Source organism: Saccostrea echinata, unplaced genomic scaffold, assembly GCF_033153115.1.
Source record: "Saccostrea echinata isolate AGI-Se365-2 ecotype Australia unplaced genomic scaffold, CSIRO_AGI_Sech_v1 ptg000054l, whole genome shotgun sequence".
Lineage (NCBI taxonomy): Eukaryota > Metazoa > Mollusca > Bivalvia > Ostreida > Ostreidae > Saccostrea > Saccostrea echinata.
Genome location: NW_026889803.1, coordinates 29662695 through 29677985, shown reverse-complemented (window position 1 = coordinate 29677985; position 15291 = coordinate 29662695). Strand labels below are relative to the sequence as shown.

The 15291-nt window shown below is 30.8% G+C and overlaps 1 protein-coding gene across 2 annotated transcripts in view; it reads right to left on the bottom strand.

The window, feature by feature from the left end:
* LOC133205817 (signal peptide peptidase-like 3) overlaps positions 1 to 9917 on the bottom strand; it is a 31253-nt gene extending 21336 nt beyond the window's left edge. Inside the window, exons 1-4 of one of the 2 annotated variants that reach the window (XM_061341701.1) lie at positions 9828 to 9917; positions 4127 to 4400; positions 1355 to 1432; positions 103 to 185 (exon numbers count right to left, since the gene is read on the bottom strand). In XM_061341701.1, the coding sequence (XP_061197685.1) occupies positions 103 to 185; positions 1355 to 1432; positions 4127 to 4194 (229 nt within the window). In that variant the 5' untranslated portion in view covers positions 4195 to 4400; positions 9828 to 9917. The remainder of the gene's footprint in view (positions 1 to 102; positions 186 to 1354; positions 1433 to 4126; positions 4401 to 9827) is intronic. The other variant, XM_061341702.1, reaches the window with a different exon arrangement.
* Between the last annotated feature and the right edge of the window lie 5374 nt (positions 9918 to 15291).

Genomic DNA, 15291 nt, shown 5'->3' with positions numbered 1-15291 from the left:
AAACCACGAAATTTAATGTCTCCTCGAACCAGTAACTTTTCCTCTAATCAGGAAAATTTGGCCCCTGGCCAATGAAAATTAGTGATTTTACAGTGCACTTACTGTTGTCTCCATCACTGTTAGAAACAAATTGTTTGTCTTTTTCTTTGTCCTTCTCTCGATTCTCTTGTTCTAAATTTAGGGATCTACAAAACAAGGCATACTTACAATGAATCCTTAATAGAGTCATTACCCTAGTGGACAAGTCGTTTTTTAGAATCTACATCATGCATTGATCTGTACCTTGCATAAAGCCTCTAAATTGCTTTTGTGAGATTATGATCAAACCAAACTCAACATAAAAAGTTAATGTAGGATGCTCTTATTGCATCCTGATAGGCACAATACTGGAACTCCAGTAATGTCCTTAAAAAAAAAGGGGGGTGGTTTCAACCTTAATTGATATTGATTGTTTCTTATTTGGTAAATCCATACACTGCTTGGTGAAGTGAACTTGCAATCTGTGTCCAGATTTACATCAATTTCCATCGAATCGGACATTTATTCTAAGAGCCAACTGGTACAAATATGTTGATAGTTTGAAAACACATTAGTGACATCCTGTTCTTTCTAATCAGTAGAGTATTTATTTATAATCTGATTCTATAATCATCCGTTCTTTTAAGTGTTTGAAAGAAAAACAAGAATAACAATAAATTTATATTTTTCTAACTTGATGTATAAATAATTATAAAGAAATGGAATCATTTAAATATTTATTTCAGTTAAAACCAGTAGTCTTACTCCTTTTTCATATGGGAGGGGGGAGGTTGAAGGAGGCTCTGTAAAGGGAACTAATAGATGTGGTAACATCTGTTATCTTCCCATGAGTGAACAATCATTTAACATATTTAACAGTTTAATGCCTGGGTAATGATATCATTATTCATCATTTGTTAGATTTCACAGTGATAAAAATATACATGATAAATAAAATGTTTCTGCTAAATTAAATAAGATGAGAAAACATATTCATAACCAAGAACTATGCAGGCACCCTACAGCTAGAGATGGAAACAACAAAAAGACAGCAGTCATGTATCACAGCTGATGCCTACAAGCAAGCATTCATGGTCAAAAGAGATGTATTTTTACAAATTTGAAAAATATTATGCTCCTCTAATTTGAAAAAAATATCATCAATGAGACAGTCATTTAGCATTCTGGACATTCTGCATGGTACAATACTGTAAAGAATTGTGAATTTTTATATCTTCACAAACCCAACACTTTGCAGTTTTAAAAGCAGAACATTTTAATTAATATTTAAATAGAGAATAGCACTGTAAAAGTTAACAAAAACTAATTAACATACCTGAAGCTTCCGTACACTATCAGCAATATTGATATGACAAAGGTGGACAGACGGGAAGAATCCATCACAGAAAATGCCCTAAAAACACAACAAAATTCAGAACATCTCTACATGGTTAAACAAATATAGTAAAACTTGTTTAGTACAAACATGGATATTGCAAATTCATAGTTATAGCGAAGTTTTCTTGGATCCCCAGCTGTATAAATTTTATGAATACCTTATATGGATATAAAGAATTACAGATACATCGAAGTAATTTCACAGGTCCCAATGACTTTGTTATAACCGAGTTTTACTGTAAGTGTGTTCAGATTCTTTTACAACAATCTTTGATATTTCAAAAATCAGTTATGTTTCCTTCACATTTCTCACATAGAATTAATCTGGATTTGATTAAAATGATTTTTTTTCATGATATGATATATAGTGTTTTTATCCTACATGCTTAAATAGCTAAATTTTATTAAACAGGATGTAAATAATGGTAAAAATCAGTTTTATATATTTTTTATTCAAAGTTCAAAGTTTTTTCTGTGTTAAAAGCCTTCAAAGAAGCCTTAACTTTTCAAAATTATTTAAAAATTCTTTCTTCCTTGCACTGCCTTTTAGAAATTTATTCAAGTACCCTTCATCGCTTTATTTGTGGTTTAAAAACAAGTATCTTCTTACCAAAAGGAAATGCTGTCTAACAAAGTGGACACAACAATAATTTAGTAAATAGTTTTGAATGGATGTCAAAATTTTAATAATTATCAGGATATTAGATCAAAAAAAGAGAGAGAGAGTCAGATGAATATTAAAAAAGGGAGGGAGATAAATTTGGTCTCTTTTCCATTTCATCGACTCCCTTACTTGTAACAATTATACACAGACACAATCACATAAGACCAAAATATTTACCAAGCAATCAATATGCCATCTATAAAATTGTGTAAATATAAACAATAGAATATCTAATTGTGGTATCTGCATTTGAGAACTGGTAATAAATCTTAATATGCTTAAAGTTACATAGTGAGTCAATATCATGTGTTTCTTTTAAGAAATTAACTGCATGGTAAAAGCAAGTAAAGACTGCAAAATGTACACGGTAAGTGTCGGAAATAAAAAAGTTGTATCTATGGTGTGGTTGTTATCGTCAATGTCAGCAATGTCAAGGTCATGTGTCTTTTATTTTTAGTGTGAAACTTGTAAACGACATTGAATTGGAGCGATCAAAAGTGAGGAATAAGTTCTGATTATCTGTTCTGAAGATTATATCAAACTCCTCGCAGTCGGTCATCCGACATTTATATCTATGGAATTGACACCATGGTAACTTCTTCAACTTTTCTGCGCATGCGTACCTTAAAGAGGAAGAAGTGAAGCAATATTTTCATGTTGGGGCAAACTAAAATTACTTTTACTTATATATTTCTCCATAAAAGCAGATTTTTCAGGCTCTGAAACCTGTAATTTTCTGAAACCTTATATTTTCCAGAATTGAATAAAATTTGCATGCTCTTGCAAAAATTCTACTTATGTCAATTTTCCTGTTTTTCCGTCAAGGTGTCTCTTTAATCAAATACAAAAACTGTGGATAAAGAAAATTAAAAAAAAACTAAAGAAAAACACATTCAATTGAAAAATTGTAAAGAAATGAAAATAAATACTTGGATAAACTAAAAATGCCAGGTTGTGTCACATTTTTTTTAAGATAAACAGCTATGTGCATTCACTTTCACAGCACTGAGGGAAAATCAGCTGTTTGACCCTCTATCCGAAGACCATAATGATATATATATTGTACAAAAAATATGACCATATGCCTTGACAGACACCAGAGTATCAAAAGTATTTTTCATAACTTCCCAAGACTTGCTCACCCTGTCGGTCATATTCAAGTTCCAAAAAAATTAACAGTCATAATTTTCATCAATGAATTTTCAATATTTCTCTGCTGCTTATTGATAACCACAAGAAGAATTTATTTTTTGTTTTCTGAATGGCCCTGACCTTTTCCTATGACCTTGAATTATTCCTGTGATATATACCCTTGGCTCACTAACATCCTCTTTTAATAGCACCTGACTAGTGATGCATTAGGGGTCCTGGGTTTGATTTCCTGTCTCCAGCCTTACATTTTCTCCTAACCTGTTACACTAGATATTCAGGAGAAAAGATTTATATACAATGCATTTCTAAACTATGATCATCTCAACTCCATTTGCCCTTTAATCAAGATTTTAAACCTTGCACTCAGGAGTCATGAATTTCATACTTTTGGTACTAGTAGTCAGTGCATATTGCTCAGACTGACATTTAATTAATGTCTGCTAGATTTTCTGGAGTAAAGAAAAGAATTTTTAGGATTGCATTTATTTTAGAAGGTTTTGGTCTTATTCTTGAGGCCCCATAGGGGTTGGGAACATGAAATTCACAAGTTAACTTCCTCTTTACCTAAAGATGCTCTAAGCTAAAATTAGTTTAGCTTTTCCAGAGAAAGAAGCTGGAAATATTTTCAAAATTAGAACTGATGGATACTGGACATTAAGATGGACAGGAATAGACAAAAATACATGTATTGGCTCAGATGACCTAAAAATTTCTTTTTTATTATACTGTTCTCAATCCATTTTTAAACATTTAGAGCAAATTGTTCTAAAATGGATCATTACACATTAGACACTGACGTTGACAGATAATCAAAGAACTTATTCTAAGTCATCAACATTCTAATCTTCTTTTCTCTAAAACAAATATACCACTTGTGTTTTTTGTCCTACTTACGAAATGGCTGCATTTTCTGATAATTGGTCCTCAATGCCCATTGGTACACTCTGCTGCGGGTGGCTCATAATGCATAAAGAATTATAGTTCACAGTGTCTGCAATTCACATGACTTAGAATAATATCCTCTTCATTTCAATGACTGATTGAACTGCTCTCAAGTCTGTTTTTCCTGCACATAATTCCTGCCTGATAAAAATAAAATTTGCTCAGTTGTACTATTCAGCATCAATCAGTTGATCAAGATTTCCTAAATGTTGATTCCATGGTTCTTCTGAAAAATAGAAAAAAGTTCAAAATCAAAAAAAATTTGTTTTTAATCAAAAATCATATGAATCTATATTTGAACTTTTTACATTGCACAATTAGTCCAATCCAATATATCTTTTTTAGCATTTTCAAGTTCCAATTTCACACAGTCAAATATGAAAATCTAGAAGTCCATCGCATGCATGTTCTGACAGCCATCATCAATCTCGATATTCTTTTTTTTAGGTTTGCTTTTTATAAACATCTTGATTACATGAAATATTTAGATATATGTCACTTTAGAATTGCTGTATCACTTGCTCATCTTTAACCTGATCAAGCACATCTTCACAGCAATTGGCTATTACATCCTACACTTACATAATTATCAATAATTACATTTACAAGTTGAATTCATTAACCTCCACTCAGCTGGTCAAAAACCTGTAATTGCCAATCATCAGCAAATGATAAGAATGAAAATATTTAATACTATCCATTGCATTTTGTACACGCCAAAACATATTTTTTTCATTTTCTAGAGCAAAGAGCAAATACCACCAGAAAAATCCTTACTGATTACACATGTTAATGCCTCTAGGGGTAACTGTGCATGCATGAAAAATTCTGCCCTTGATAAATCTTTAATGAGAAATATAATTTGTTTCACAAGTGTTAAAAAGAAAAAAAAAAATGAATTTTTAGAACACATATTCATAAAAGGTCAATTACAAATGTTTCATTAAGGCTCGATCCATGCATGCTGATAGACATTATTATTTTAATAATATTATCATCTTTATAAAGGCAATGTTACTTTTTGTTTTTTTTCTATTCTGTACAAGACCACTTTATGTTTAAGGAGAAAATGAACTGACTGATGAAGGTAAACCACTCAAAAGAGAATATGTAATCATATGTAATGAGACATAATCACAAATGCCCTCACATTGTGAAAATGACATATTACCTTGCTCTTATCTTATTCTTAGGGTATATCCAAAACAGCAAAACAGAATTTGGATGAGACATATAGTAACCTAATGCAGCAATGCATCAACTAAATGCAAGATCTAGTTGCATTGCTAGTCATTAAAGTCATACCTGGTTGAGTAATATAAAAAAAAAAGTTAAACATTACTGTAATATTCGATCAATTACTTAATCAATCTCTGTGTGACACAAAATTACTGGGCAGGCTATTCAAACCCTTCTGTAACATATGAGACTCATCTTGAACATGGACATTGCCATGGAATCATCAGTAACACACATGATCCCTGCCTGCTTTGTTCTCACCAGATCAAAACGTTTCAGTTGTGCTAACTTTATTTTGACCCCTGGAGGCTGCACTGCATAAAGGTTCTCTGTTTGATCATCGCTAACTCTTAATCCATATATTAAGAGGAATATTGACTTTTCAAACACGCATTTCTGTGGTGAAAAATTACCATTTTAGAACTTATCAGTCATGAAAAGTATTCAAATCACTTTATTTATTACAAACCCACTGCAGCTAAATTTGGTAAGAGTTTCAACAACAACAAAAAAAAAAACAGTGTTAAGAGCATATCTTTTTTTTACGTTTGATGGAAAGGTCTGTCCATCATGAGAAAAAATTATAGCTTAAGATATCGGGAAGATGTGTTTTACAACAATCTTATCAATCTTCAAACCCCTAATAAGTTGGTCTAGCATTTAACTTTTCTAGCTTGAAAATGTTTCAACAGTATGTTTGATGCTTGAATTGATTTTAAATTTATAGGTCTTTAAATAAATTTTATTATTATATAAATACCCTTATAAATATTTTGCTGTGCAAATACTACAGATAAAAAGTTCAATAAATTGGAATTTTGAGGGGAAAAGTTCAACAAATTTGATATTGATATTGGATAGACTATTGGTTAAACCTCAAATTAACTTGACTGCTAATACATGTACCGTATGTCCCATCTCTTAATTTTTGGCATTATCAATGCAGCTTGTGTTAATGTGCTTGCATGAGTAGTCTTGTCATATAAAGATGGCTTTCCAATTTGTGCAATACGTGTGCATTTCTAGTGAAATAGCATTATATCAATCACAATTAAAAAATATGAAACATTGACACCATCTCAAATAAATAATCATTTCTTTAAGAAGCAAATATCAAAAAATTCAGAAAGAAAAAAATATATATATAAACATTGAATAATTTTTTAATAAATCTATTCCTGCATTAGCATTGCTGCAGTGTTCACCTACCAAGAGGCAGGACATATCAAAAGTAGCCATAAAAGAAAGGTTCAACAACCAAGAAAAATCCAGATCAGGGCATAATACCTAAACTACTTTAACAAAGGAAACCACTTGTTTGTGATCACCAGATATAACCAAAATTTTTAAGTACACAGACTACAAGTAAGGAAGATTTACCAGGCATAATCTGTCTAATCTCCGAATCTCTCAAGCAAACAGGATAAATACAGTACCTGTATCATAGCCATTTAACATTGTTTACAACAGGTGTGAAGGCAAGACAAGGTGATTCAAATGGAATCTGACAAAGCAATACTTTAAAAAAAAAAATTGAACTTAAGAACATATTATTTCTATTTTTATCTATATTAGTAATCAGGGTCTGATCCATAATTTCATCTCTTGGGACAAGTGGAAGGAGGCATTGTCAACAAATTTCCTTAGATGCCAAAAAAAGAGGGGGATATAGATAATAGTTTGTTATAAAATGATGGCTAATGTAACGTGATGACATACATGTACATATGTAAAAAGTGGTTCAAAAATCAACACTTTTTACCTTAAGTATCTATATGTATTGATAATTTGATTCTACAGTTCCACGGACTCCATGCAGTTCCACTTCATGCTGGCACATGAAAAAATCCTGTAAATGGGGGAGGGGGGGGGGGTGTCAGGAAAACATATCCCCTTTTAATTTTCTACTCAGTCTGATATTATTCAACATGCTAGTATTCCACCTCCATTGCTATAAAGGATATTCCATTACAGGATACTCATCATCAGCAAATAAAAGGTGAATGCTTGGTACTCAATAGACTGTTAATAAGGATTTATCAAACAGATGAATCATATGTTTGTCAAACAGATGAAGTTCATCATGATCAGTATCTTTATTTCTGAGTTTACTAATTCTATACTATGCATTTCCTGTTTATTGGTCAAATAAAAATTTCTCTGAGGCACAAATTGTTGGGATCTAACATAAGAATGAATAAGTAAAATATGTACTGTACATTTAGCTATGGATGAAATGATGAATATATCCATCTGACATACACATGTGTACCAACTAGTACAAAATACGGCCTAACTATGATGTATACCATTTAAATTGTGATTTACTCTAAATATGCTTATACCAGCATTTAATGAAGTCATATCCAAATTTAAAGTAACCGCAAAAATTGAGCAAACCTATGGATATCTTATGTGCAAAAGTAAGCCGAAAAATTTCAGCACAGCATCCATCCTGTACATTGTAAATGAAAAGTCAGTACAGTGCATTCTAACATAACATCTAATGAAATGAACTTCGTAAAAAAAAAAATAAGTTATGGAATTGATGTAATTTACTTTTGCTCAGGGTAATTACACTGAAAACAGTTTTTGCCATAACATTAGTGCCCTAGGTGCCTGGAAATCCAGTAAGTGGGGGGTTATTAGTGGGAATTAGAGAAATAAGCTATGAAAAATAGGTGAGATATTGGTTTTATATTCTAACAGGGAGATAAATGGCTAACAAATAGATGTATCAATTACAGCAAATATATGTCATAAAATGCTTGCTAACTTGTGAACATAAGATGATAAAATATCATATACACAGTTTCATTGTCAATCATAATAAAATTCTGCTCTTTTGTCTGGTAGATTTGTTTCATGTTTCAAGAGATTACAGAATCAGAGTTGTCTTATAATGGGGTATATCCCAAATGGGGGCTCGGTCAGAACATATGCCACAGTTCACATATTGCAGGCACAAAATCTTTGAGATGTCAATTTAAGGCTTTCAAATACATCTTCTGGCTCAAATTACAGTGTCTAAATAAACACTGTTAGGATGCATAGACAAAAGCATCTAACAATAAGTATGGCATATCACTAAGTTTGCACTGTCTATACTATGTCTTACTAGCTGATAAGTGAGCTAAGGGTGATTAGCTATTAAAACTTGTGCCTACTGTTATGCATACCTGATAGTTGGACAGCCATACAGACATGGCTATTCCAGTATACCAACCCTACTATACCATATTTATTGTAATATTGCAATTGGAAGAGTTACATTTAGAAGTCAAAATTTTTCTCTGGCCTTATTTAAATTCTAAACTATCCTACTTGTATACAAAACACTCACTTGGAACCTTTGTTACAATGTATGATCTTAGTTTAAATCTATATACAGCAAAGTGGACTGCATGCTTAGTTAAAAGAAGGAGAGATGAGGATAGATGGACTATTGCCTTAATAATCAAGAGCAGTAGATTAACTGTTACAATAATCATATATATTATATATATATACATATTTAAATGACAAGTTTTCCTGTGTATGACAATTTTCCAGCACATCTAGGAAGAGGATTTTATTCTTTAATTTGATCCTTCCTTTTTCCCTGTTATATATAGAAGTCACTTTTGACACAATATTGCATATCAAAAAATGAAATAGACATTATAAGCAATTAGCTACACTCTTTTAATTATATTTCTAGGAGTATCTCTTGAAAATACATAATATTCTAATCAGTTTCATTTCAATGTGCATGTGCTATCTCAGATGGATGTACTGTACTAGCATAAAAAGAGGGGAATGTTGACGTTACTATCCTTCACATTTTTGGCTCATGGAGGTAATTGTGGCAGAAAATGCTTATGTACTTTGTAGAAAGGTTACAATTGTCAGTAAGGTTAATTAAAGACAGAAACAACACAACTATCATATCCTGATAATTCCAAACCTATAATCTGTGTAAACAGTAGGACAACATAATTAATAGATTAAGGATGCTTTTTCAAGGAAATGAAGACATAGATAATGACACTACACAGTTGTCAGTTTTATCATCCATAAAGAAAAAATAAATGAAATGGGTTTAAAAATAAAAAATAGAACAGATACAACAGTTTACTGGTGTACGAAAAACCGGGCACCTGCTACTGTGAAACCAACGAAACCGAATATGGGACAGCAGGTATGAACAACTCGTGCTGTTTACATAATCAATCCAATAGACAAAGCTGCACCGAAATTCATGTAATTTGGTAGTCAATCTAAAATTCTTCACGGTCTGAGCTTGAGCTCAATATCAAAGAACAAATGACCACTATGTGGGCCTATACGAACAAAAGATCAACATATTCATGATCAAATAAAGCAAATATTTGAATTACATTATGAAAAGATTCTACATTAAAACATAACAAACCTCACTGATTTTAGTTTTTCTTTGCACATGTGCTCTCTTCAAGAAATAAACTTAACTTCTGAATAATAGTCCTCCTGATCTTTCACTTTGTTTTTGTTTTTGTGATTAATCAATTTATCCTTCCGTCTAATAAAAGTAGTCCCATTGTATGCCGAACACTGTTTGGATATGTATTTTTTTTTTCTTTTCACTTTTAGTCTAAATAAGCAAACACAAATAAATTAAAAATAACATGTTAGAGTGTACATGCTTTTTTGCTATTGTTTCGATATTATATTTCTATATTGGTTATATTTTGCGGAGTGATTTTAAAATGACAATGTGGCGCGGATCTAGAGTTCCAAACCCAATGTACATGTTTGAACTGCCATAAAGCATATATATCATGTTTATCTCTTACAACTTCATCGACATGTTTCTGTTTGAAAATCAAATATAAATAATACGACTCAGGTGCAATATCTATTTTATGGTGGCATATTTCTGCATGCTCCCTACACAGCTACATGCAAGATAAATTATGTCAACATGTAAAAAAAGAATGTTAACATGCAAGATTATGTCTACATGCAAGAAAATTATGGTATCATGCAAGTTACCGATCTTTGTAGGGAATCTGATTTTTAACATGGGTAAACCTATTTACTAACGCCAGTATCATGCAAGATGCAACATTAAATTATGTTGACAACTTGACATGCAACTTACTTATTAAGGTATGTCACTCGTGAAACTTGTTATATCAAGGATTTTTTCAGAAGTATATTTTAGATAAGTACTCATATAGCATGACTCAAAATCGGAAAGAAAATGGGGGGTCAGTGTGCATATTACTGAGCTACGGTACAATTAAGTTGACCTTTTTGCACTTAAATTGTAACTCTTTGGTTAATCACTTTAATCTTTATCATATTTTATCAGATGTAATTATGGCAATAAATATGATCTTATTTTAAGTAAAATAGTTTGAATAATATTTATCATTGAACAAATCATGCAAATTAATGCGCATAAATTATTGTGTGACCTTTTTGCACTAAAAAAATATCATATTTGGAGTATAAAAAATCTAAGTATGCAACAAAATATTTTCTTGTATCAAACTTTTTATGACTTAAGTGCAGATTGGTTGGAAGTATCGTGTTGTTTAAAATAATAAAAGAAAAAGTTGGGGTCAGTGATGTAAATTTTGAGATATTAGTCAAAATGTACGATTTTCAAGCAAAAAACGGTGTAAATTTTATCTTGACCTCTTTAATATATCTTCATTGCTTGGCAAAGTCTGTTCCGTGAATGTGTAAGATTTGTTCTTAAAATATAAATTGGGACCTATATTTAATATTCCTAGCATTTCATAACGGAAAATATTCTCCAAGTAAAAATATGCGGGGCTAAAGTTCCAAGATATTAAATTTGACAAATGTGTAGATTTGAAGAATTTTCTTCTAAATATCCTTCCACCTCAAGAAATAGTCCCTCATAAATCTTGTTTCTTTATGAATTTGTGAGCAGTTTTTTAATTGAATTTTGAATAATTTGCATTGTTTAATTTAAATATGTTATAAAAATTGAATTGTAATAAATAGTTTTGAAGTTAAAGGTTCTGACTGAAATTTTCTAAAAAGCTGACGAGTGACATACCTTAAGTCAACATGCAAGTTAATTATGTTTATATGCAACATATTTATGTCAACATGCAAGATAATAATGTTGACATGTGACTTATTTATGTCAACTTGCAACATTTAAAAGTTGATATGAAATGGGTCATTTAAAAAGGGAAGCTTGGTATAATAATTTGCATGTCAACATAATAATTGTGCGGTAACTATATATGTTGCATGTAAATGTCATAAATAAGTTGCATGTCAACATAAATATATCTCATGTTGACATAAATATGTTGCATGTTAAGATTATTATCTTGAAAGTTGACATAAATATCTTGCATGTTAAATTAACACAATATTGCATGTTGACATAAACATAAATAACATCACATGTTGACATAAAATATAGCTCGTATGTCAATAGAATTACCTCTCATGTTCACAAACTTGCATGTAATCACAATTATCTCGCATGTTGATATAAACAAGTCATATGCTGAAATAAATAAGTTGCATGTCAAAACAAATATCTCTCATGTTGACATAAATAACTCACATGTCAATTATGAGTCAGATACTGCATGGTGTTTGTAAGTAAAATTACCAATACATGTATTAAATCAGATTATCTTTAAAGATTTGTAACTAATTATCTTGCATGTAGATATAAATATCTTGCATGTTGACATACATTTCTTGCATATTGACATAATTTATCTTGCACGTTGGGACAGAAATATGCCACCATAATATTCACAGTTGTTTTACATATAAAAGTACTATATATATATATATATATATATATATATATATATATATATATATATATATATATATATATATATATATATATATATATATATATATATATATATATATATATATATAGTTAGTAATTTTTTTAGTGCTTGCAGCTACTATGACTTTTTCTCAGTTGTGCAGAGAGGCTCTAATTTCTTACCCTATTTGGTTTTACAAATGACATCAATTATATATATTATATATATATATATATATATATATATATATATATATATATATATATATATATATATATATATATATATATATATATATATATATAATTGATGTCATTTGTCAAAGAAATTAGAGCCTCTCTGCACAACTGAGAAAAAGTCATAGTAGCTGCAAGCACTAAAAAAAAAAATTACTAACTTCTTTGATATTTCTTTTATTATACCATTTATACAAAGTCATCCCCTATTGATGTTAAATTTAATCACCCCACCCCACCCCCAATACTGGCTATGAAAATAATTGCAATTTAATGAGGTGCTGTTTTAAGTATTTTTAGGTATTTTCTTATATTCAAAAAAAAAAAAAATCTTCAAATCAAAAAATAAAATGATTTAATTACTTGATAACTTCATTTTTGATGGTGAGAAAAGTTAGAAACCTAAAGTAGAACTAACTAAATTTGTGCTCTCTGGGATGTTTCTTTTTTCATCTCCAAGTATGATATTTGAATTGAATTTGAATTGAAATGAATTGAATTGAACATATTTTATTGACAAAGAGTCAGTAGGATTAGACACAATTCAAGAACTTAAATATTCTTCTCCTAATACAACATTTTGTAAAATTGCCAAAATAAAATGAATGTATATACATGGTCTACTACATATATACATAGTAGTTTCTGTAATAGAAGGAAAATAAGATCTTCTTTAAATGTACAAATCTAGATTTACATTGTTAAAAAAAATAAGCTTTTTTGAAAAGCAACCACATTCATTTAGAAAAGTTTGAATAATCTTGAAAAGTTCAGCATTTTGTTCATTAGTAAGAGAATCATCACCCTATAGCATTAAATGTACATATAAATTATTTAATGACAATAGCTTGCTTTTGCATAAATTTACAAGCGAGAAATAGATGGTATGCATCTTCTAGTCGTCCTCATGAACAATTTGGACTGGTTATCAAGTTACAGCAAAATAAGTCAGAGTTTAAAATACAATGGTGTCTTAATCTTGTATGAATTATGTTCAAAAACCTTCCATATGAAAAATATTTCTTAGGTTTTACAATGTTGTTGTGCAGACAGTTCTTAAAAATTTTAATAGAAGTTGCCTCCCTTGATCTAAGACTAAGTGAATTCCACTTTCTGACAGTATCAGGAGTAAATGATTTGTTAAATAATTCTAATCTGTATTTTGGCAAAGAATAGTTTAAGGAATTCCTAGTTGTGTATCCTGAAATATTGCCTCTTGTACCAGGTAATAAAATTTGTATATAAGAAGGTACTAAACTATAGTGCATTTTATACATTGTTTTAGTTTTGCTGTTTCTTCTGTATTCCAAAGGTTCCAAACCAATTTCCAAATATAACGATTTTTTTTGAAGCAATAATTGTAAGCCCAGTAAGTATTCTTGCAACAAATACAGGTGACTCTCGATCTCTCGAAGTTCAAGGGACTGCAAGAAAAGTTAGAGAGATCAAGGGGTTCGAGAGATAGAAAGTGAATAAAATCTGGAACTTTTTGAAGATTTTCAATGTCTGTCTTTGTGCATCCAGACCAAACTTCAAAAGCATATTCTAGTTGTGGCCTAATAAAAGATATATACATCTGGGATAGAATATCTCTTGACACAGTAAATTTTAGCTTTTTAATTAACCCCCGTTTTTGTAAGCTTTCTTTACAATGATATCAATATGATCAGACCGTCTTAAGTTTGAGGACAGCAGTATCCCAAGATGTTTGTGTTCTGTAAAATATTCTAATTAGCAATTGTCAAAAAATAACTTAGGTAACTGCTGCACATTTTTTAAATGAAAAAATACAGCTTTGGTTTTCTGTGGGTTAAAATTCAATAACCATTTCTTTGACCATTCATCTAGTATTCTAAGATCATGATTAAGATTTTGCTCAATATGATTATTATTATCTGAACATTTTTTGTTTACGATATTCAACAATTATTTTCCAAATTTGTGAACTTCATGGTCCCTTGGTCAGGCATTCTGGTGTTAGGGCGGTGCTCTATTGATTATACATGTAGATTGAAATGCATTAATTCTTTGAAAATCTTCTTCTCTGCCCCTGGGTAATAAGCACTCAAATTAAAAGCATGTTTATGATAAGCAAGGGTACCTCTTCCAAAATTCGGAAATTTATGCCCCCCCCCCCCCCCCCCCGGGTCAGGAGTTCTGGTGTTAGGGAGGGGTTCTGTTGATCAGACAGTAAATATGCATAAATTCTGTACAAATTTTCTCTGCTCCTGGGTATTAAGGAAACAAACTAAGTGCATGGTGATGATGAGCAAGGAAGCCTCTTCCAAAATTGTGAAATTCATAGCCCTTGGGTTAAGGGTTTTGGCGTTAAGGTTGTAATATGCAAGGGTGTTTTAACAAAGTTGTAATATGCAAGGGTGTTTATACCAGATTAAATTCTGGACCACTTGGTCAAGTATTCTGGTGCTGGGCAGGGCTTTGTTGATATCGTAGGCAATTTGTTCGCTACTGGAAGACTTTATTCCTCTTTGCTTTTCACTTACTGTAAAATGCACTGTTTGTCAAAAAAACGTCATGAAAAATACCAGTGTTACAATCCACTTGACCTTTGACCTACTCTGCAAAAAATACCCTGGACAGTTTCAATTTACTTAATATGTCTTTTGAATTTTGAGAGGCAGGGTTTTGATAATTAGCATTTCTACATGTTTATGAGCTCATGATACTGTATTTTGATACCGTATTATATTTAGTTATCACACAAACTTATATTTAAAAGCTATCAAAATACATCAGGATTGGTATTCAACAATGGATCATGTATATTAAAGACAGACGGAAATCTTTTTGAAGTGTTGTTGGAAACAGATACATGTAA